Raw genomic sequence first — 24,726 nt, 5'->3', positions numbered from 1 at the left:
GGCTCCATGGTCTTCTTCCGCAAATGGAGCTCAAAAAGCAAGTAAGTGGGCCTTTGAGCTTAGACTACTTTGTACTGTTTTCAAAGGTCCTGAATGAACTCCCACACTCGGATTGATTGAATGTATCTGACAAATATCTGGAGGTCTTAATTCAGAATTTCTGTGTCGATCAGCTGAAAATATCAGAATGACACGTGTGAAAGTTTAACCGGGAGATCCTGACTCGTGAGATTCAAGTGAAGTGACCGTGTGTTCGTTTTGACTCGAGGAGTCGCCGCGAGACTCGCCACTCTGCTGGTCAGCAAGAACACAATCCGCTTGCGGTTGTAGACGTAGAAGGCACGTTCACTTGACAACAGCCGAAACATTTATTTTGACCCGTCATCGAGCCACTTACGGACTGTCTTTTAAAATGACGAAAGCAACGATCGGCGACAGCTTAAGATGAAAAGCCGACAACCTGAAATTTTTTGTACTTTGTACTTTTTGCAGAATACAAAAAATAAAAATATGTGAGGAGGGATGAGAGGTTTGAGATTTGTTAACACTGGAGCCTGGTGAAACTCTGGTATTTTACCAAATGTAAACCAGACCCGAAATGGAATCGGCTACCAAAACCCAACCAGTGTTTTCTGAACAACAGCAGAGCTCTATGGCACAGAGGAGTAAGATACACACACACACACACACACACACACACACACACACACACACACACGCACACACACACAATGCTTGTTAGTAGAATCGATTCAACGTTGGTCTTGGTCTTTTCGAGGGACTTCTGGGTCGAGCATGTGAATACGGCTCCCGGAAAACCATCTACTGAATTTTCCCGTACAATGTTAAACTTTCAAGTAAACGACTTTCAGCTAATGGGAATTTTGACAACTGATCGTTAAATCACCCCATCGGGCTATTAGGACGACAGGTTTTGGCCTTTTCATGGGATTTGCTGACAATAAGAAAAATAGACTATCACCAGCCTTAAGAGACAGAGAGAAAAAAAATATATAAATGTGGAAGAAAATGAATGCCAAAGAGATTCAGAGAAAAACAGCAGTAGCAAAGGGGAAGAAATAATGAGAAAAGTAGGCAGAGAAAGAAAAAAAAAAAGGCTGAGCAGGAAAGATTAAGAGAGAAAGAATGAAGTAGGTAAGAGACTGAGAGACAAAGACTGATGGAGAAATGTAGCAGGAGGGAAGATGTGGAGGAATGAGCAGACAGCAGTGGAAAGAAAAGACAAAGGAGGCACAGAGAAAAGACAAAGTTAAAAACTGTGAGGATATAAATGGAGAAGACGGTAGGTAAGATATTGAGAGAGAGAAGTTAATACAGAAAAGAGAAGGAGAAAGGTTGAGACAGACAGTTGGAAGAGGGAGAGGGAGAAAGAGGGAGAAAAGGGAGGCTTAGGAGGAGTTCACTGATCTCCTTCTAATCCTGGGCTGTATTTCATTTCGGCCTGATCTGAGGAGAACGACGGTGACAGAAAAGACGAGGGGCGAGCAGGAATAAAAATGAAAAAAGTCACCATGGCTAAATTAAAAGGAAGCGGCAGTCTGCTGACTCCTCCACACCTCCTGTGCTGCCCCCCACCACCACCTCCTCCCCCTTTCCAAAAAAAAAAAAACAAAGAGTGTGTGTGATCTGGAGGATGAATGGGTCTGTGTAGCCCGAGTGCTGCAGGATCACCCATCATCCACACTTCAAACGGAGCCCACATTATCCAGACTCACAGCCCTTGATGTCAGCAACAATCCTGATCCTCCCCTACATACCAAAGCCCCTCGACCTGCACCGAGCTCGGCCACAGGGCTGCAGGGAGGAGAAGCTGACATGAAGGTAGATAGTTTAATTTGTCAAGGTTCTGGATTTTAAGATGGAAAAAAGTGAAATCAACCGCAAAACAAAATGACCGCCGCAAAGAGATAAAAATGACCGGCAGACTGGCTCCTCAATGCCCATGCATACGTTCTTGAAAGGAGTACACGATGTTTTAAATCTGATACATGCGAAAAACACTGGTGTTTTATGAAAATTGCTACAGAAATGAGATGAAAAGAGAGGTGCTGATAAGAGAAATCAGCTGGGTCTACAAAAAGTCAAAAACAGCGATGTCTTAGAGGAATACTTCAGCATTTGGGGATTTATGCCTATTTGCTTTCTTCCTTGGAGTCAGATGAGAACATCTACACCGCTCTCATGTCTGTGTGTTAAACACGGAGCTGGAGACGGGCGCCGACTAGCTTAGCTTAGCATAAACACTGGAAGCGGGGGGGGCAGCTAGCCTCGCTCTGACCAAAGTTTCAAAAATGTGCCAGCCGACACCTCCGCAGCTAACTGACTAACACGTTATGTCTCGTTTCTTGAATCTGGACACAAATGGAAAATTTGCAGACAAGAATTTGCGGTCTCAGAGGGAATTACATGTTGGAACTATTTTTTTTTTTTTTTTTTTTTTAAAAGAAAGAGGTTGTTTATCCATCTGCCCGACACTTCAGAGCAGGGCCTCTGCTGGTTTGTGCTAAGCTAGGCTAATTTACGTCCTGGGTCCTGCTCCATACTTATAGACACGAGAATGGAACCAATCCTCATTCTCACAAAGAAAGTGAGCAACCACATTTCCTAAAATATTAAACTATTCCTTTAAAATTGCTTGTGTTTTTGTTTTTTTGTTTTTTTACCAACAATTAAAATGTAAAACATATTCATCCTAAAAAAAAAAATAAATAAAACAAAGAAAAGCAGGCAAATCCTCAATTTTTTTAAGATGTAACAACTGAATATTTGGTATTTTTAGTTGATAAGCGATTTACATTAAGAATAAGTCCATTGTTTGTTTTTTTTCCCCCTATTTTGGACTAATCAAAAAGCTCAGCTACACTGATCATTTTGCGACAACCGAGAAGAGTAGTACCCAGATAGTATCACGACATTAAAGCGCATGTCGTTTTGGTCATATCACAGAAATACAACCAATAATGGCCTTTAAATAAACTGTAAACTTCTTTAAATAACTTGAGTGTAGGATTGGAGCCTTTTTGTGGCAGATTTTTACTAGTACAGCTTGGAAGATAAGACAAAGTTCTTTGTTTGCAATGTTAAATGTGAGAAGTTCTCTTCCTTTCTGACAACTATTATTTCACCACCGCAACATTATTTTTTTGTGTCTTACGAGTCCACATGGGCTGGGCACTTTTATGTGCGTGACCCAGTTAACGGCAACTACAACAATAGCTGGGTTTAGTGCTATTATTCTGCATGTAGCCAAAGCTCTGTTTTGCTCTGATTCCCCAAAAAAAAAAAAAAAAGGATCCTACCAGGAGTAAAGTGAAGACGTGTTTTATCTGCAGCGTTTGCTTCTACTTTACTGATCCAGGAATTTACCCCTGTTTTACAGTTGCACATCCCTGGATCAGGTTGTCAGCACAGTGCGTCAAATGCAAAAAAAGAGAAATGAGGGGGAAAAAAAATAAAATAAATTTGAAAAAAAAAGCAGCAGCTCATGGTGTGAAAGTCCTTCCCTGCAGTAGTATGAGGTAATGAGGCTCGTTGCCAGCTCTGCCCCGGAGAAATAACCAGCCAGCCGAGGCAATAAATAGAGTGAGAGATTCTTGCTGACACGGGCGGGCCGGGCAAGCCCATTAAACGTGACCTCCCCGACCTTGGAGGAGCCCTGGCTGAGTGTACGCCCACTCAACCACCTGCTCCTCCTCCTCCTCCTCCTCCTCCTCCTCCCCAGGATGCAAAATGGGCAGCGGGGAGGTATGGTACATACAGGAGCTGGTGGAGAGGAGGACTCCTGGAGGCACAACGAAGCCCACTTGTTCAAATTTGAAAGCTACGCTCATAAATATATGTGTAGCTTTGGACAGTGTTCATTAAAATATCAGTCTGGTGGTTTTTCTAGATTTTTCTTATAGTCAGAAAATCCCATTGAAAGTCCAAAACTAGGTTCACGTATCCTACTAACAAGTACTGTGTTTGAATGGAAAGCTTGAGATAAATACAGTATCTATATCTCTATAGATATAGAGACATGTTGCTCTGACTGTCATGTTCCTTCATTACCATGAACACACACACACACACACACACACACACACACTGCAGTTTATTTTGACTCAGTCCCACACACACACACACACACACACACACTCCTGCTGCCACATTAGCTTAGCCACTGTCAGATCTCAAAACTTACCAGGAACTCCAATTTTTTTTTCCCTCACTATAAATATTTTTTCACGTTCGTATCATTAAAATATTGGAAACGTGGTAGATATTAAAATTATTGGAATTCAGAATTGAAGAGTGACAGATTGACGAATTTTTTTAATTTCACTTTCGTGCGGTGCTGCTTCGCCTTAAATCATCATGATTCTTTCAAGATTCTTCGGATGCGATTATCCTGCCAAACCAACGCATGTTGTCTATTTGCAGTTCAGCCAATAAAACCACAGCAGTCAAGTAAATCACATCTCGACAGCATCACGATGTTACGACAGTGAAACAACATGACAGTCTAAGAAGGGCGTAGTTAAGAAGAAATCAAGATGGCTACACTGATGGTTCACAGTCATGACAAAAACCACACTTTTTAAGCGCCGCTGTTGGTTGAAAGCTGCGTTTGAACTTTATTTTGTCCCTGCTGAAGAGGCGCCCTGAACTAAAAACTGGACTCGCCGACATTACATCACTTTTGTCTCCTCGCCAGCTGCGGTGTTTATCATTTTCCTCTCCGCGCCACAATCACGTGTCCCTCTCATGAACTAGCCAAGGGTTTTCGTGTTGAAAGTGAATAAATGTCCCCGATTAAAGAAATGTCCCGTCAATTTGTCCTGCTTCAGTATTCGGCCTATTCTCCAAAAACAGTCTGTAATTTTACATCACAAGAGCAGGATGAATTAATCATCAGCACTGAGTGACTCTACAATGTGAGAACATCATGAACTGACTCTTTGATGAATAAGGAGGACACTCTGGTCTGTCCCAGCAGTCTCAGTGGCACAGCTGAAGAATTTGGAGAATGCCGTCATGAAAACAAGAACTTTTTAATGTGTGCGCTTGCTGTGCATGGGAATCAAACATCTGAAATGTCAGACTGCCGCAGGAATGTTAAGCCAAATGTTGCCTTCGCCACGCTGATCAAATCAGTGCTCCGTGTCTTGGATGCACCAAACCACGTATTCGTCCGCATGAAAACATTTACAAACTTCCTATGGAAGTAATCAGCAGAGGAGACGTTGACTCAAAGGAAAACTCAGCTGTTACCCATCAGTCTGTGATGTTCAGAAAGTTCCACATATGATTTTGTGGTGAGAAGTGTCAATGTACTTTTTCCAGAGAATCAAGTTTCTACATCTAGTTCTGCTTCTATTGTTGTATTCTGTCCCCCCCAGTTTAAAATAAGCAGAAGTCACATCCCTGACTCAGAACACGAAATGCCTCGTAGTTGCAATAAATTCTGGTATATCTCAAGCAAGTCTGGTGTTGTAGAAACCTCTGTATCATAAACGAACACTGGTTCAAAATGATAAAATGATTCTCTTGTAAGTGATAGCAAAAGCTGATAATTACGGCTGACGTGTTGAATCTTTAAATTTTTTCAATCCTAACAATTTGAAAAACAGTCGCACCTCAAGGGCCATTACGAGCTGCTCTGGAGCTTTCGATCATGGCAAACACTCTCTCATCTTTGCAAGGTCAGGAAAAAAAAAAAAAAAATTCGAACGCATACAATTCCACGACAAATTTGGGGAGGAAGATCATGCGATTCGACGGAAAGCTCTGTAAAAACTAGAAATGGACCTTGTAGTGAGGTTGCTTTGCCGACTGCCAACTTTCAGTCCTAACTTGAAACTTTTAAGAGAAGGACCAAGAAGGGCTTCTGCATTAAAACAGTTTTATCAGCAAAGTCCTGAATTCCTTTCGGCCCTTTGGGGTCAGTGCCTTGCTCAAGGGCTCATCACAGGCAGCCAAACACAGGAGGGCCGAATGTGAGCAACCAGACCTGCTACATTTAAGCTAAGCATCTGCTTCTCTAGCTTCCCGCCGTCTCCCTGCTGCCTCCAAGAACTGAGAGACACTTCCCCTGCACCTTGAATTGCCCAGATTAACAGTTTAACTTTGATGTAGCTTAGCAGCAGAGACGCCGCCTGCTGCCCCGCTCCGCTTTCAGCTCGGAGCCAGAGTCCACTTTGAAGACTTTAGCATAAATGCAATTTGAATTGACCAAAGGTGCGCGGAGGACTGTTCCTTTCAAGAAGTCACAACGCTGTAAATTCTTTTTATTTCAACCCCTGATATGGAGATCAAGGGTCCAGACTTAGAGTCTGTACTTCTTGTTTTGTGAGGATCCTTCCCGCAACAGAGAAAATCTACGTCGTTTACATTCAAATCTCCATCACTCACGGCGACTTTAAAAGACCTAGCATTTTTTTGAAATTCATCCTCTGGTAACTCGGGCTTGGACACTTGCTGTCCTTACTTTAGTCCGTCCTAAGGTCGACAAGAACCGGGATTTCATTTCTCTGGATGAGAGCGACACATTACTTCTTCGCTGGACTTCAAAATGCTTGTTCGGCGCGACGCACCGAGATGGACCAACAGGTTCTAACCCCACTGCGTTGTCACTGACGACCCACGCGAGCATTTTGCGTGGACCATTAATGTTATCGTAACCATGAGAAATGATAGGCCTCTTCGGATGGATTATACTGGCCCCTTAAACACAGCTGCTCTGCCGGTGAACATAAACATACTGTAGTTTGTTTTGAGGCGTTTGATGTCACCAGAAGAAAATACAGCACCGTCTCTCTTTATCAAAGCCATATGCAGACTGTTATGGTATTGAGATGGCAGGTTTTTAATAAGTCATTTCAACCACAAAAAAAACTCTTCATACTTTTTCTGAACATTTCGAGTCACTGCCTGACCAGGGTGGGGACCCCTGATAACAGAGGGGAAGGGGGGGCGCAGGAGGGTGAGACAGTGAAATCTGCCGTGACGTAACAGCCGGAGGCGCCCGGTCCCCTGCCTTTGCCTGCCTGCTAAACGGTAGCTGTCATCTCCCGTCAGGCTGGCGGCGGCAGACGAGACAGCTTCCTTTTCCCTCCTCGGGCCAGAAGACGCACATCATCTCCAATCACAGCTGGCTGCTGTGATGGGCCGCTACAGCCATCTCACCAGAGAGACTGACTGCTAACTGCAACTCTCTCCCTCACACACACACGCACACACACACACACACACACACACACACACACACACACACACACACACACACACACACACACACACACACACACACAGGACAGCCTGATTTCATATTCCACACCACACTGCTGCAGCTTGGCTTGTACTGACTCATTGAAGGCGTACGACTGTTCGTCCGCGGAGAGCAGCGTGAGCTTGAAATAAACATAAGCCCGTTGTTCCTCTTCTTCTGCTTCTGCCGTGTATCAGTGGCGCCCGTCTCCCTGCGCTGTCATCGCCTCTCTGCCTGCCTGCCATCCAGTTCTGTCGCTCCCCTCCTCTGAGAGGTCGTGTCCCATCCAGCCATATGTCCGTCAAGCTCTACTGTACCGCCCCGGGCGCTGTAAACACTACCCCCCGCCCCGCCCACTCACGCAGGCCTGCCCAGCTGACCCGGCGGCAGATAGGAAATGAGGGGAATTAGCAAATGGATAAGTTTGAGAACAGATTAGCTGCATGAATTAGCAATGAGTTATTATTAATTAAAGGGACAATACGCTTGATTTTTACCATCCCACGGCAGATGATGGCCGTGGGTTTTAAACTGCCGTCGACTGAACAACACCGGTAATTCAAATATAATTCTTGAATCCTAGGAGCTGGGATTCGTGTCTTTCGACTCGTCTCCCCTCCCCCCACCCAAACACACACATTTGCATCATGCACTATACTTGCGAGGGCCGTCGCTGATATTGTAGAGGGCCATTTTTTGTGTGGTTTCATGTGTTTTTGTTAAATGACATAATCATGCGGTGTCGACAGTATTTAAAAGTCGAGGTGAAGTTTGGAAACTCCTCGCCTTTTTTGTAAGTACATTAGAACTATAAAAATGGAGGATTTACTGTAATTTAGAGCTGAAACAATCCTTCGATCAACTGATTAGTCGTTCAACAGAAAAATAATCGGCAACTATATTGATAATCGATTATTTTCCTAACAAAAGAGGTGAAACAATTCCAGACACTCTCAGGTTCCAGTCTTCAAACGGCAGGATCTGCTGCTCATTTTTGTCACGTAAAATAATGAACTAAATACCTTTCGAGGCAAAACCAGGCAAAACGAGACCTTTGAAGAAGTCATCGTGGATTCTCTGAAGCTGAAATTGGCGTATTTTCACTGACTTTTAAATCAATAAAAAGGAATATAATCATTAGATGCAGCTCAAATATAATTAGATAATAATTGGACATATTTGTGAATCTAAGCATCTAAGCTTCAGCCTGTACGTTGGCGTTTCACGTGGTAACATTGTTTTCCCATAGTTTTTGTTGCCTGAGATTGATATTTTGTGCAGAAGTTTTTTTTTTAATGAAATAGATGTAGCAAACTCCATTTGAAGGGATTTCATCCCTGATAAAATTTTTTTGCAAGTTTAAAAGTTTAGTGCATCGACATTTTCCTTTTTTTGAACAACTAGCCCCTTTTACATTTTCCTAGTTGACTCATCTAGTCAACCATAAAAAAACCACAGTGCTTAAATCCACTGGTTTATTCGGCTGACTGAACTAACAAGACAGCGAGTTGGGAAGTCAGCTCCAACTCATCCTTTACGGACATAATGCTTTCCCTCGTCCCTAACCCAAAATTAATTCTTAACGTGTCTGGTTTCGAAGTCTGCAGTGATTATTTCGCCGCTCAACCGACTGACATCAAATGGATGTATTTCTCACCTCTAGCCATGATTCTGAAACTGCTCAGTGATGTGGAATAAAAGCAAGTCACCGGTATCTAAAGAGATGTTCGGTGCCAAAGCCAAGAAAGCAAATGACAAAGCAGCATTTTCACTCCAGGATTCGGGGTGGTGGCAGATTACCTCTCCCATGGTTTTGTCATAGATTATTTAATATCCCTTAATCTGAAGGAAGGAAAATAGACGGATGTGTGTAACTCAGCTTTTCTAGAACCCCCTGCTTCATTTTTTTTTTTTTTTTTTTACAGTTACACACATTCACAGCTGAGATCTGTCCTTAACAGGTCATTTTGTCACAGATTCAGCCTTCGACTATTTTTTTCCTTTAAAGCAAGGAAAAGAAATTAAAAAAACAGGTTGAGCTCATATTTTGTGAGGTTGCTTTTGTTTCTTCTGCATATTTTTGAAGTGAATCTCAAAATCGAGCATGTGTTGCACCACAAGAAAATTACACTAAATTGTAGGAAATTCACTGGTGGCCGCTGGGCTGAAACCAGTGACCTCCTGGTATGAAGGGCTCTCTCTCTCCTCATTTGCATACCAAAAAGACAAAACAAAGGAGCCTGTAGATCTTTCTTTGCTTCAGAGGAGGTAAAGTGCGGCCCTGCTAAAACAGGAGATGAGACTTTGCATGTTCTTTCATCCCTGAACGACTCATCTGTGGACAGAGAGAGACGAGACAGATGCCGCTCATTTAAAAGACTATAATTGACTCAGCAGAGCTGCTGTCAGAGTGCAGGTCTGTCAGAGAGCTTACACCACACCCCCGAAATGCTGAGAGCCAGGATTCACCGCAGTAATTGCCGTTAGTGAGGAGGATGGAAGGTAGAATGTCTTTCGGGACAACAACTTCTTGTCCGGGGACTAATGTCAGATTCCTTATAAAACTGCCTCAAAAATGGAGTGTGAAACCAGGTTAGATCTGAAAAGTGAAATGGGTTCTTCAGAGAGCAAAAAACGCCCTGCTGAAATCTAAAGTTTCACACACTTCACAAACAGCTCTTTTCCCAGAAAAACGGCAGAGTGGTTTGCGAAGAGCCGGCAAGCTGTGCTCACCCGAAGTAGTTCAGGTCAGGGCGACCGTCATTGATTGAACTAAGTGCTCCGCTGAAAACAGCGTGCCTCAATCAATGCTGCCTCTAATGGTGCGAGGCAGAGCTCCCCGAAGTACTCGGCTATAGACGAATGTGACAAAGTCGTCCTGAGGTGCCGGAGTCACGTTCCTCCTGCTGGCAGGCTGCTGGCCGGACCGGCTGCTCTCAGCTCTCAGTTCCGCCTCCGATAGTACGAGCTAATGAAAATGCCATTACTCAGACAGGCCGTCAAGTGAGGGAGTGGAGTAAAAGAGGGTGGAAGACAGAAAAGAGTTGGACTAGGGAAGCACAGCAGCTGTCACTGTTTCAGTGGCAACAGGGGGTTCCCAAAATGGATTCACACAGTTCATAAGCTTTGGGAAGGAAACATGTCAAAGTTTTAATCTTCTGCTGATACGTCAGTTCTAACCTTATTTACTACTTTTACTGAATAGGAACAAAATGGTCAGTACAATTAATAGGTAATTAAGTACTTACCGCGCTTTATTTGGGATGATAGAAACTTTGAACATCCTCCTGGGAGTCAATAAGGCAAGAGAAGTACCAACTTTATTCATTACTCTTACTGAATCTGACTCATTAATGGTAATAACGGTCAATTATTTTTGGACCAACGGTTAGAAAAAGAGAAATATTTATTATTTAAGTTGTTAAGCACGTTGCACATCAATAATTTGTACGTCAAACTACAGTGTGTTTCTGACTGTAAAGGGAAGAAAAATGGATATCAGCTTATCTCACTGGGGCTCTCCAAGGCCCAGAACGTATAAGATTCAATTTAAACGTTCAAAAGCAGGGGACATTTGACTGGGAAACACGAAGGGGCTATAGCGATGGTAGCAGCCCTGTGAGGCTGCGCCACAGCCATGCTTTGAGCTGAATGCATGCTTGCGTTTCCCAACTCGCGCTAAACACAGTCTCTATAGCTGCAGCTGATGGGAGTGTCTTTGGTTTTCCAAGTGTTTGGTGTTACTGAACCAAAGTATTGGTCGACTTAAAACTCTGACCCAATGATGGCGCCGGATGAAACTGTAGGGGGTTCATCAAAGTTCTCACAACTCGTCCCGAGGAGGACATGAATGTCTGAACCAAATTTCAGGGCAGTCCACCCACTAGTTACAAAGATATTTCATTTAAAGCTAAAAATGTCAACCTGCTCATGGCACTAGGTGTCAGGAGGAGAAATCAGAAGATCATCAAAGTCATGTCTGTGCAAAATTTCATAGCAGCCATCAAACAGTTGCCGAGATATTTTTCTCTGGACCAAAGCGGTGGACCGACCAACACTGCCATCCCTAGACCCACGCAACACCAACATGGCTAAAAAAAATTCACCGTTGTGTCTGTTTGTTGTGTGTTTACTTTTTCAGAAGGAATCTACCACACATTACGCAATTCATTTGCCCATTCTCCCCGTTTTCATATTCTTCTTGCATCGGCAATCAGGACAAGAATTTTTTGGAGGATCGGGACGGAAAAAATTTGGGTGAATCAGATCAGTTGAAAGTCGCCAGTTCCTTTTTAAAAATCTGGGTATTTTTGGTGAAAAAAAGTAAAATTTTTTTTGATAAAAACAGAAAATAATGAGCCTTAAGTCTCCACACTAGTAAAAAACACAGTTATAACCAAACTGTGATTGTGTGGATGTTCCGAACTGTCCTGTCTGTTTTCTTTTTACTTTGTTTTCTTTCTTGTTGTCTTTTCCTGAGAGAATCTAAAATTACACCCTCTTTCACGTCCTCTAGTGCCCTGCCCTCCGCCACCAATGTCCACAAAAACCACACACACACACACACACACACACACACACACACACACACACACACACACACACACACACACACACACACACACACACACACACACACACACACACACACACACACACACACACACACACACACACACACACACACAAATGACATTACACACAAATAAACAGAGTAGAGAGCATGGCCAAATACTCATAAGTTGTCCGTTTCCACCAAACAGTCCCAGGAGTTAAACTAAAGATCTGACGCATGAAGCCGAAGTTCTTTGAGGAAATTTGTTGGGGTTTTTTTTTTTTCCCCCCCATTTTTAAAATTTTTTTTTTTTTAACTGTTGTACGACTTTAATGTTTGAATCCAACTCGGAAAGGAGACGTTTGGAGTGAAAACCCCCAGAAGGCAGAAGATCAGAAAGACATAAAACCTGTCTTTAATGTGAAAATGTGGAGATTGTGAGTCAGCTGAGGCAGAAACCTGAAAAGAGAGGTGTGCTAACCTGTAGCTACGAGCCCAAACCTAATACAACGCACTACTACAGCCGATGCGTCGAGATACTTTTTCGTACGTCTGTGGCTCAGAAGCTTGAGTATCTCTGTACATAGACCTACAGAGCGGCGATAAACCGCGGCGGCAGCTTGCGCGGCTGACCGGCTTCTGTAGCCGGTGCTCTCAGGTGGAGCGCCAGCTGGAGAAACAGGACAAACACTTTTGTTTGTGTAGACTCGGGGAGGGCAGCGGAGAGCTACTGCATATTGCATTCGGGGTTTCTGCTGTGCTCACTAAATTCAATTCGTGACTTTTTTATGTGTAGACTCGAGGGAGAGCGAGAGCTACTGCATATTGGTGCATTCGGGTTTTGCTCTGTGCCTTCAAATTTCATTTTTAACAATTTACCGCTTAGGATACAATTCAATCCCTTCTGTCACAGTCAAAGAAGTTTGGAAAGCCAGGAGAGATCTACAATTACTTATTAAGAATCTGAATTTATTGACATTAATGACACATTGTCAGCAGTACTTCCCAGCTGTGTGTGACAGTAATTCCAAGTCAATGTAAAAAAAAAACTGATGGGCGGATTCACCAATCAAAAAATAATAAATTAGTCTGAGTACATATAAGTTCTTGCTGATACTGACACTTGTCCATTAGTCGATGAGCTTCCTAGCTACTGCGGCTGTCAACAACAACAACAATAATAACAATAATAACAATAATAATAACAATAACAATAATAATAATAATAAATAAAATCATACATAACAACTCTACGAAAAACCCCATTAAATTGCTCCCTGCATGCACAGTCCACTGTTGCACCAGTCTCATTGAAAATAACGTTTCAACACCAGATACAACAGTTAGGAAGCATTGGTGTGTAAGTAGAATCTATCTTATAGTGTATTATAGTGTTTCCCTGATAGGGTCAATTGTTCCGTATCACGCTCTTTTGTTTTTGATACTTTAAGGAGTATTTTGTTTACAATAAAAAATAGTGGTATTGCGACTCTTACTCAAGTACAGAATAGTCAGTCAGTGAATCTTTTAACCATCAGGTAGTCGAGCCTGAGGCATGTCCTGAAAACATAAAGGCCTGGATGACCTGTATTGTTTGGCTTCTGAGTTCAGACAAAGCTGAAGTTATCGTACTTGGCCCTAAACACCTTAGAAAAACATTAATCTGGTCACATAGTTATTTTTGGATGGCATTACCCCGGCTTCCAGTTCCACTGTAAGGAATCTTGGAGTCACTTTGGACCGGGACATGTCCTTTGCCTCACACATAAAACAAGTCTCTGGGACAGCCTTCTTCCACCTGAGCAATATGGTGAAACTTAGAAACATCCTCTCTCGAAAGGATGCAGAAAAACGAGTCCATGAATTTGTTACCTCTAGACTGGATTACTGTAATTCATTATTATCAGGAGGTCGGAATAACTCTGGAAAGCCTCCAGTTGATCCCAAAATGCTGCAGCACGAGTACTGACAGGAACTAGGAGAAGGGATCTTATTTCTGCAGTGTTAGCTTCTCTGCATTGGCTCACTGGAAAATCCAGAACAGAGTTTAAAATCCTCCTCCTTACTTAAAAAGGCCTTATTGGTCAGGCTCCACCGTACCTTAAAGAGCTCAAAGTTCCCTGTTATCCGAGTAGAACACTTTGCGCTAAAAACGCAGGCTCTGCTTGTGGTTCCTAGAGTCTCCAAGAGCAGAACGGGAGGCAGAGCCTTGGGCTATCGGGCTCCTCTCCTGTGGAACCAGCTCCCAGGTCTGAGTTCAGGGGCAGACACTCCGCGTTTAACATTAGGCCGAAAACATTCCTCTTCGATAAAGCTTTTAGTTAGAGCCGGCTCAGGTGAGCCCTGAACCATCCCTTAGCTATGCTGCTGAAGGCCTAGACTGCCGGGGGAACCCCCCCGACGCACTGAGCACTTCTCTCTCTCTCTCTCTCCTTCTCTCTGTCTGTCTCTGTCTGTCCATGCATTAGATCACACTGCTACAGGTCCTTAAGCTTGTCCTCTCCGTCCCCCGTAGTCTGTGCTTCACCACTCTGTCCTCTCCCACCCCCCGTCCAGCATTTCTCTCCTCTCAACCCAACCGGTCGAGGCAGGCGGCCTGACCCCGACCTCGGTTCTGCCTGAGGTTTCTTTCTCTTAAAAGGGACGCCTTCCTCCCCATTGTCGCCAAGTGCTTGCTCATGTTGGGAACTGCTGGGTTTCTCTCTATAATATTGTAAGGTCTCGACCTTACTCTGTAAAGCGCCTTGAAAAAAAAAAAAAAAAAAAATGCACATATAAATAAAAGTGAACTGAACTGAACTGAACACGGCACCGTTACACAAACCAAGCCACAAAGTAGAGGCAGAATAAAGAGAAGACAGACACACACACACACGCTCGGGGGAATGAACGGCTCCCCTCTAATCATGCAGCTCCCTGGTGAGATCAGCCTCCAGTGCCACTGGCCAACAATGAAGCCCTTCAATCACAGCAATTTTTCACTTTTAATGCCAATTTTGTCATTCATGGCTGCGTACGATGAGCCTCACGATACATCGACTCGAGGAGGGTGACTCAAAGTAACGTCACTCTGCAACAAAAACCAGTTTGGAAAAAAAGGAGCCACATTTACAATTAACATAAAAGCCCATGATTCAGAGAGCTGTGAATCATTGCAGTTTGGTAATTGCGGCTCTTGTCGCTCTTAACCTCATCCCTGTCATGTATTTTCATGATGATATGAGGTCAGTGGCATTGCTGGGGGGACATTTTCAGGGGGTTAATGGGTGGTTTTGCCCTGAGCTATGGATGGTTTCAGGGAGACAAGTTCTTACGGAGACCTTCATGTAGACCGGTAAAGTTTCAGGTTTGCATTTATGTATCTAACTTAAGGACCTTAATGAAAAGCGATGTAACATGGTTAGTAACTAAGTGATCTAAATGAAGGAACGTATCATTTACCCCTCAGCAATTTAGTGGACACGTCTCAGGAGAAAATCCATCTTATAAACCTTCTTGGGCTTAAGAGGTGTTTCCCAAAATCTCTGGAGGATAAGACGCTCCGAGAAATGATCATAGATTAAGAAGTGCCTCCTACCCGCCCGTAGGAGGCTGAAAGTGTCTTAAGCATCTACTTAATCTGCAGGAGGAGCCGGAAAACAACATGCTTCACTTTGTTCATTTTTTTAAATCTGTAATATTTCATCTTGACTACCGATGCTCTCTGTTAAGGAGCATTTGACGTAAGATGAGCGACGACGTTGAAATCAGAAACAAGACACTACACAACTGATGTAGTAGCTTCTGTCATCAACATCAGCATCATCTTCCCCGGCATTGTTTTGGGGAAATGTGTGTAAAAATTTAAAAGCGTTTGTAAGGAAGCGCTCTGAAGGGGCCCGGGTCAATTTTTGTGGACGCAAACGGGGCCTTCAGCTGGTATCAAACCTGCGACCCATAAGGAAAAGGATGTTCTCCAAACACTGGGCCACTTCACCGCCCCCTTCCCTCACAGCATCTATCACAACACACTTCACCTCCCACCACTGGCCTCTCACGACTCCCCATCCTCCCACTCGGAGCCATAAAAACACAGGCTTCCTCATCAGGACAGATGTAGCTGCATGGCACCATTACCTGGCATCCATCAACGCCTCTGCACACCCAGATAAGGGGGGGGCGGTTACGCAGAACATCCTACTCCTGTAATTAGGTAATTATATGCGACGCATGATGGACCCCTGTAGTTGTTTTATTTTTGCGACTGTTAATAAGTCACATAGACAGAGGGTGTTATCACTCCTACGTTTGTCTTTTTTTTTTTCTTTTTTTCTATCTTAACTCCAGCGGCAACGTCGAAAACGATCCGACTTACGAGCGCCGTGTGTGTTTTGTTCCTATTTTGTTATCCAAATCTATTAAAAACACAAAAATGAGCCACACTGTTGCACCGGGTGACATGTTCCTTCATTATCACGAACACACACACACACACACACACACACACACACACACACACACACACACACAGCAGTTTATTTTTGACTCAATCCCACAAACACCGTCCTGCTGCCCCAGATACTCACTTGAGCTCCAAATATGGATTAATCCGCTGCCGAAAACCCAACAAACGCACTGTTTCCTCCTGTTTGAGCAACGTTTGCTAAAAACTACAGTGTCCAGCTGGTTTATGAAACCACTGAGCCTCTTTTTAAAAAAATGAAAGTATATATTTGGGACCTGTTCCAGAGAAAGATAAAATGATTTTGGTCCTTCAGTGAGATTTGTTAGACACTAAGGAAGATATAGAATGAGCTGTCTTTTTTTTTTTTTTTTTTCCCTTTGACATTTTTGCCCTTATCTGATCGCTGACAGTTTAAAGATAGACAGGAAACATGGAAGGAGAGAGAAAGAGGTGTAACATGAAACAAAAGGACCCTGGCTTGAATCGCAGAGACGGCAGTTATGGCTACCCGGATGGCCCTAGGTAGCTCTTCTATTAAAAAGTAATTTTGTGATCTGTCATTTCATGTGGGGTTTTTATTTTTTTCGTTTTGTTTTTTTTAATTTTAGTAACACGTGCATTTTTTTTGCCCGTGGTGATCATAAGAACACATAAACGCACATAAAGAAAAAGCTGAATACAAGCATCAGTCCAGGCTGTTGATCTTACAGTCATGATAAACTGCATTTCTTTTCAGGTGCCAACACACTTGTCTTTACCAGAGATGAGACAAACTGTTGTTTTAACGAAGTGTTTGTTGCGAGCCCTAAACAAGTCGGGTTTTTTTTTTTGTCTGTCTGCTGATCTGCGCTGCCAAATGCGGGAGAATGAACTGATTTGCTGCAAACTTCCAGTCTAAGTGAAGTAACGTGTCATTAGTGTTAAAGTCAAAGTCAAACTGCAAACCATTTTTTATTTTGGTTGAGGCTAAAGTCACCAGATTTATGACTCGAGTCCACACTTTCACTTCATACCCACATACCCTTGTGCTGTTTCCCTTAGTTTGTTTAGGTTATGTTCTCCTAAAAAAACAAGACTGTTCCCAGTCATTTTTGTTTGTCTTGGTGCGTTAATTTGGGTCATAGTATGATTCAAGTTTCCAGAGAGACGTGCTTGACATTAATGTGCCGCCAATACACAAAACAACAGCAAACAACTTGCAGCTTTTTCGCACAAATCCAAATGTCAACAGGCCTCGAGGCTTAAGAAATTTGGCGAACACGTCTCCTGAACGTCTCCCACACATTCCCTTCATGTCTGTAGAGTACAAGAAGGGTGAAACATAATAAGGGAGGAGAAATTTCACACTCATCTCTGCCAATTTCATTCTGGAGCGAGGTTAATTATGACAATTAAGCCTGAGAGAGCATTCTTTAACTTGATTATGGGTTATTAAGGTGATAGTGTAGGTACCAGACCCAGTCAGGGATGAACGGTATCACAGCAGAACCCATAAGCAGGTCACCCTCGAGGAAAATGCTGCTTTTACAGAGATGTGTGCTAGATCACACAAGATAATGCCCGACACGTTTTTCTTAAAAGCACCACATTTTTCAAATTGCTTGGCTCTAACAACTGTTTGTAAAGTCGAGATTTATTAAATACATCCACTCTGCTCTCATGCTAATGATACATCAAAATGCAAAAGACAAGTATTACATAGCACGAACAGATGACATCCGAGAGAGGAAATTGAGAGCTATTTTCCACCAACAAATTAGACTATTATGGCCCAGATATCAGGAATCAATGAAAAAAAAAAACAAGAAAACCTCCATTCTAGTTAATCTAATTTCTGGTAATGTCATACCAAATAGGATTGTTCTGCTTGAAAAAAACAATCAAGCATCCGGCATGATAAAACTGGGGAAAACAACTTTAAAAACCAGGCTGCACTCACCGTTCTCCTTCTCGTCTCCAATGCAGTTGTTGATGGACTCGGAGAGACCCAAAGTGGCTGCTGAGGGCATAGTACCCAGGATGGACTCCAGCGATGGGCCTTTTCTCTGTGGAACATCCCCCTCCTGGTTCTCCTCCTCCTCCTCCTCCTCCTCCTCCCCTGATCTCTTCTGCTCCAGCTTTATCAGAGCCTCCAGCGTGAGCTCGCCGAGGTCTTTGCCAAAGTGCTTGGCCACGGCCTGAAGCTCGTCCACCTCTTCTGGTTCCTCATCGTCTTCCATTTTAGACGATGTGGTGAGGGTGCCGTCGTTGTCATTTTCACAGTCTGGGAGAGGGATAGAAAGAGTTTGATGTTGAATCAATGCGGTGTTTTAATTTATCCCGTCTGGAAAATTCTAGTTTTGCTTGCGATCACATAGGCGGGGTCACCGGAGGTCAGGATCAGCCACACATTAGCAACCCTCCTACTAGTCGAATTTGTCCTTGTCACATCATCAAGACAGACACTTGCAAAAAACACAGGAGCCTGAAGCCAGCTCACCTACAAACATGGACAGCCAAGTAGCCCACAAACGACCTCTCCCACTAAAATACTAAATAAAACCAACAGGTTACATCTTCTGAACCAAAACCGTGTAATGTCAAAAGTTCTCACTTAGCTCAGGACATTGTCCGGGCCCCCCAAAATCCTAGGGGTCCCGGAATTGGCGGTGAACGATTTAAACACAACCCCCACAGGCTCGGGGATAGATATGCCTGAAAAGCATGTATCAAAACTGTAAAGTTTGAAAGATTATAGTCCGAGTATTTTCCACATTCTTAAACCGTCACATAAATTTGTTCTTCGGAATCTACAAACAATAGCTCCTGACATATGAACTGTACAAAGTACGTACTGTCTACATATCCTGTTTTTGCATTCAGTATACAGGAAACTGATATACTTAACAGTTTTGTACCAACAGGAAATGCAACGAGTTTGAAGACAGATAGTAAATTTTGTGGAGAAATGAATGGAGCAACTGTTTATGGCTAAAAGAACCAGAAGTTTATGATGCAAAAACCGTTCAATTATCCGAGAGATTAGATACATATTCCGAGATGACAGGAGCAGAGCTCAGGAGCCCACCCAGCCACTAAAGGAGAAAAAGATATATTAATACAGTCAGTCAATTAATAAATAAAAAGCCGTCGATAAGTGATGCACCTAAAAGCAGGACCTGTAAAAATGGGCAATAAATATGTAATAAAACCTTAGGAAGTAACAGAGGCAAATTAAATACTTATGAAACAAGACCTTACGGATTATGTTGAGAACACAACCCATGTCTCAGGAAACAGACGTGATTCAAAAGTTTCCCAGCTGTGGGAAGAGACGAGCTTCTAGGTTATTCTGTAGAGCATCCCGGCACCCCAGACCGACGACACATCTTTTAGATGACTCAAAAACACCGAACAGCGGTTGATCTTTAAACCGAAGCACCGACTGAACTCTCCTCCCGGGTCTTTCCTCCCAAAAACATCTCCAGTGAATCACGAGTCTAATTCTAAATTCTAACCAGTTATGAAGCTCAATGATTTGTGAAATCGAATCAAAAGGTATTAAATGAATATCTAGAGTGTCACGGTATAAATATGGTATAAACAAAGCAGCATTTTTATGCTGTGGTTTTGTATGGGTTAAACAAATAAGATAGGGTCCTCAGTGTGTTGGTAGACGGATTTCTTTGCCTCGGGCAGAACCAGGCTAGCCGTTTCCAGTCTTTATGCTAAGCTAGGCTAAACGCCTCCTGTCGGTAGCTTCATACTTAGCATACAGATTGGTAACGATCTTCTTATCTAACACATGGCAAGAAAGCAAAAAAGCTTATTTCCCAAAATGTCGAACTATTCCTTTAAACTTTACAAAGAGAAAACAAAATGTTTTTCCAAAAATTAAAATTTTTTGGTTGTTTCTTGTCAACATCTCTTATTTATTTTTTTCAGCTGTCACTAGTACCTCCAATTATTTTTTTGAACTGCATTATTGACCAACAGTGTACAACCGAACCACACTCAAAAAATCAAGCATATTTTTAGCAAACTGACTTCTTTAACAGTGGTTTCCTCACTTTTGCACCATAAACACGCTACACACTCAAAGCAGCTGTCAGTTCTATACGCGGCTTAGCCAGATCCGCAATAAGAGTGACAGCTTTACGCTTTACACTTTTAGGTTTTCAAGGATTTTCCCCTTTACTAATCGAAAACAATCAGTATTTTTATTTCTTCAATTAATCAGCTCATTGTTTAGTATATAATTAAGCAGAATATAGTGAAAAATGTCCAGTAACAAGAACGTCACCGGTTTAACTCCCACTGAGTCAACATGGGCCTCAACACGAAATGTGCTTAATGAAAAATGTCCTGGTACAAACTAGAATGCATAAATTATAAACTAGCATTAATGCATTTTGTCTCACCTTCGCTGTGTTGTATCTCATTATGCGGTTCGTGACTCCTCAGTATCCCCCCGTGGATTAATAAGGCAGCAGAGTTACACCATGGTCAGGTGCTGCAATTAGCTTTGCATAAGTGTACATCATAGTTACAGTTTTCTAATTAGAATAATACAATCAAAGAAAAAACAGACAAGAATAACCGGTGTAGCTAAAAGTAGTTCATGTAAAATTCCACAAGTGTGGTAAAATTATTTTGTTTCCCAAATCCCTGAGAATAGAAATGGTTATAAGTAATTGGGATCATAATTTTGGATGTCCTCTCACAGTCCTGGTAGCTAATTAAAATGTGTCCTTTAATCAGCCATAATTAAAAATGTCCTCACATGGATTTCAGCCCACAAGTCAGAGGAGCAACTTCGTTATCCACTCTGAGAAGAAAAGGAAATGCTGCCGGACCTGAAAGCGTCACAGCAGCTGGATGAAGCACATGCCTAAAATCAGTGATAGCCTGCAACCCCCCCCCCCACTGTGCAAAAACAGGGGGATAGGACAAGTCTGTGTAGTGTGTGTGTGAGAGAGAAAGAGCAAGAGACACAGACAGAGATAGATAAAGAGCCAAAGGTAGAAACAGATAAAGACAAAGAGCGACAGGGAGTGTGGTCTGATGTGTGTTATTTTCCATGGGTGGGCATCAGAGTGTGTTTGTGTGTGTGTGTGTGTGTGTGTGTGGGGCTGTAGGTGTTTGCGTGTTGAAGAGGGTCTCAGATGAGGAAAGGCAACACAAACAGAAGCTCAGACTTCTCATCCTGTCTCATTGACAGATAAAAGCCTCGTCACACATTGAGGTTGCAGCGTTTGTATTTGGGACGTTTGTAGCTGCCAATGTCACATGTTCACATCGCACGTTACAAAACTATAGTTTTCAGAAAAAAAAAAAAGACTGCGAGTCCATGGCCACGGGGGCAGCCAAACGAAGCTGTAATTCTCAATGAACAACAAAACTAAACAGATAATGAAAAGCTTTTCATCCCGCAACACGGCCATTTTTACATTTCAGAGAGAGACTTCAGCTCAGCTTTTACATGACAGACTGGCTCTCATCTGGCATGGCTGGGGAGAAACCAGACTGATTTGATTCGGTTTTAGCCCGGAATCAGTTGCCCCGACTAACTGTAGAACCGGGCCGAATTTCTGCCAAATCGTGGCGTTTTCTGTTTGACGTGCAGTTCGACGGGGATCAAGAATCTGGCTCCCGGACGACGGCATGGACGTCGGGCATGTCAGAAATCTGGGTCAGCTGTCTGCTGTTTGAGCAGTTCCACGGTGCGATTTTCCACATGCCTGCTGTCAAAATATTTGTTTTAAACTCTAGAGAGCTTGTGGTAATATTATCTGAGTAGTAGTTTACATCTTGTGGCTAAAACTCTAATCCTGAGAACGGTGTGATATAATACTCAACTGTCTCTGCATCTTCCATCTGCGGCTCCATATTTTTTTTTCATCTTACTTTTCTGCTCACAGTACAATTGCACAAAGTAACGCTGCCTTTCTCTCTTTTTTGTCAATATTCAGGACACGGGCATCTTATCCGAACAAGCTTTATCGGAGCTGTAGCGGGACAGATCCGACCAGACGCTCCACGCTTCCACGTTCAGTGTGAGCTCCGCGTCTTGGCCGGTCGATGGACCGACACCAGCGTGAGCCAAGAAATCGTAGACTATGGCCATGCAGAAAAATGTGTAGCCCGAGTTCACGCGACGTACAAGATAAGTTAAATAGCTGAGCGTCCGCCCGGCTTGACCTGTAGTTTGTCAGGCTCAGCTGAAGCTTTCGCCGCTATTTAGCTTCATGACATGCTTATGTTAGCATTTAGCTATGGCTGTTAATGGGCTTTATTTCTTCCAAAACAACACCTTGGCGTGTTGGCTTCAGTTTGCATGCACGTTAACAGCTACTGCTTGTTGACATTTGGCCGGGGGTTGAATTGGGCCGGAGCCCTGCCCCGAGCAGAGCCTCCCCTCCCGACATCCAAATGGCACCCTGTCAGAGCTCAGCTCCGTCTCCCTCAGTATCACAGCTTTGTAAAACCCTCGGACTCTAGGCTTGAAAAAAAAAAAAAAAAAAATCAGCTTTCACATACTGTCTCACCCTGACCAAACTGACGTAGAGTAAAAGGCTCCTACTCTTTGCCTATTTTAAATATCCGCGTCCGTCACACAGCGGCAGGATCCGAAACTCTGTCTCCAAACTGAGAGAGCGGCCGTGTGCAAATTCACGCACGTGGCACAGCGGCAGCGACATCATTAATTATTTAAATCTTCTGTATCTACAGTAGCCTGATAAACCTAAATGCTTTTCTGCACAGCAAACAGGCAATCTGTTGCGCACAGACTCCGAGTTTATACAGCGAAATGACTGGGAACAAAGCGGCCGTGCTCAGGATGAGTCCAGCAGCATCAAAGCTGCTGCATTTTTTATTTTCAGCAAACGTCCGAATATCATTTCCTCTGGAGAATCTGGTGTGTCGACCGGATTATTCAAGGGAATTCTCAGTTCTGCCGCATAAATGCAATATATTTGCAGTAGTGGCATTACAGCAAGCACGAAACTTATCTAATAATTGAAGTAAATAAAAATAAATAAATAATGCGACAGATAGTGGCCCTAATAATGAAAAAAACCCCACTTCATTCACTGTACTCAGCCTATAAGTTACCACAGATAATCTAGTTGCCTCAGGGCAAAGAAACCTATTTTTACACACAGACAGATATTTCAATGTTAAATGAACCATAAATTCAAAAATAAAAAAAGTGCCACTGGCAGTGTGTTTGGTTATAGGCCTTTGTACTTCTCCCTAGTGGTATCTGGCCATTTAGATTCAATCTGAGATATCTGTCTCTGAAACTTCAGCATTACAATGGAAAAAAAAAAAGAAAAAGAAAATTCATCTCGCTCCACAAACAGTGTCATTGTTACTCTGGACGAACTTCACTAGAACTACTTTCTTCTGAAGAGAGAGTCCCTACGAAAACTGGCCACCCTGAATGCTAAATATTCCTTACTATTAAGATCTGAGTAGGGGGTCAAACATGCGACCTTCAGTTAACAGGGCGGCCTCTGACATTGCTCAGCCACCCGCCGCTCTGCCCTGTACCTTCTTTAACGTAAGCCGCGTACACTCCCCTCAGTTTGGGTCTGCTGCTCTGGAGCTCTGCGTCTATTTCATCCTCGTAGCCGTGAATTTCATCTGTTGGAAGATAAAAATGAAAAACACCAGAGTTAAACCGAGGATGATTCCTGGGATCAACATTATTATAGAAGTAGAAAATCAGACGCAGTAACCTTTTACTTGTCCCTGAAATGAATGTGTGTGATTCATGCAGGGAGGAGAAATTACACTTCTGCTGCTTTTTATGTTCCTGGTTGTCACAGTCTGTTCTTCTGAATCTTCGCTCACCCTCTAAGTTACTTTTTCCCTTAGTTCCATAATTACACTATAATATGTTAGTATAGTAGCATAATGTACGGTTAATTACATGTTGTGCAGAAAATAAATCATTTTAAAAGAACAGAGAGCTGTTTCCTCTCTATGTACTGCAGCATTTAATTTTTTTTCCCTGCTTTAACCACATCCAACGCTGATCTGCATTTAGTCAAGGTCGGGCCAATGGCAGCCACTTCCAAGTAAACTCTGAAAGTGTGACCAAACATTGTCTCTGTCTGCGCTACGAATTTGAGTCTAACTACGCTGAAAAGCCAACGGAGGCCATTTCGCAAACTAAAAGAAAAAACCGAGCAGCCCAAGAGCCGAGATGCCTTCGATGTGATGGCAAACAGACAAGGATGTAGCATTCACACATACCTTCAACGTCATCCATCTTTTTCTTCAGCTCCATCTCCAGCTAGCGGGAGGAAGACAAAGGGGGGGAAAACTGGATTAGGAGAATGAGAGCCTTTTGCAAATTCAAGAAAGACTACAAGGTGAAATGATTAGCGAGGATTGTGGGCGGGGGACAGCAGTTGCCTTTGCTTTCAGAGGTACTTTTTCTTCCAACGAGTACAAGACACCAAGCGT

The 24,726-nt window shown here is 43.0% G+C and overlaps 1 protein-coding gene across 3 annotated transcripts in view; it reads right to left on the bottom strand.

Moving 5' to 3' along the window:
• brf1a (BRF1 RNA polymerase III transcription initiation factor subunit a) overlaps positions 1-24,726 on the bottom strand; it is a 119,956-nt gene that overhangs the window by 52,796 nt on the left and 42,434 nt on the right. For all 3 annotated transcript variants that reach the window (XM_040136505.1, XM_040136506.1, XM_040136504.1), the window contains exons 10-12: positions 24,514-24,553; positions 23,806-23,898; positions 18,209-18,532 (exon numbers count right to left, since the gene is read on the bottom strand). In XM_040136505.1, the coding sequence (XP_039992439.1) occupies positions 18,209-18,532; positions 23,806-23,898; positions 24,514-24,553 (457 nt within the window). The remainder of the gene's footprint in view (positions 1-18,208; positions 18,533-23,805; positions 23,899-24,513; positions 24,554-24,726) is intronic.

This window comes from Xiphias gladius, chromosome 10, assembly GCF_016859285.1.
Source record: "Xiphias gladius isolate SHS-SW01 ecotype Sanya breed wild chromosome 10, ASM1685928v1, whole genome shotgun sequence".
Lineage (NCBI taxonomy): Eukaryota > Metazoa > Chordata > Actinopteri > Istiophoriformes > Xiphiidae > Xiphias > Xiphias gladius.
The sequence above is the reverse complement of the archived record's forward strand: the minus strand, read 5'-3'. Positions and strand labels throughout refer to the sequence as shown.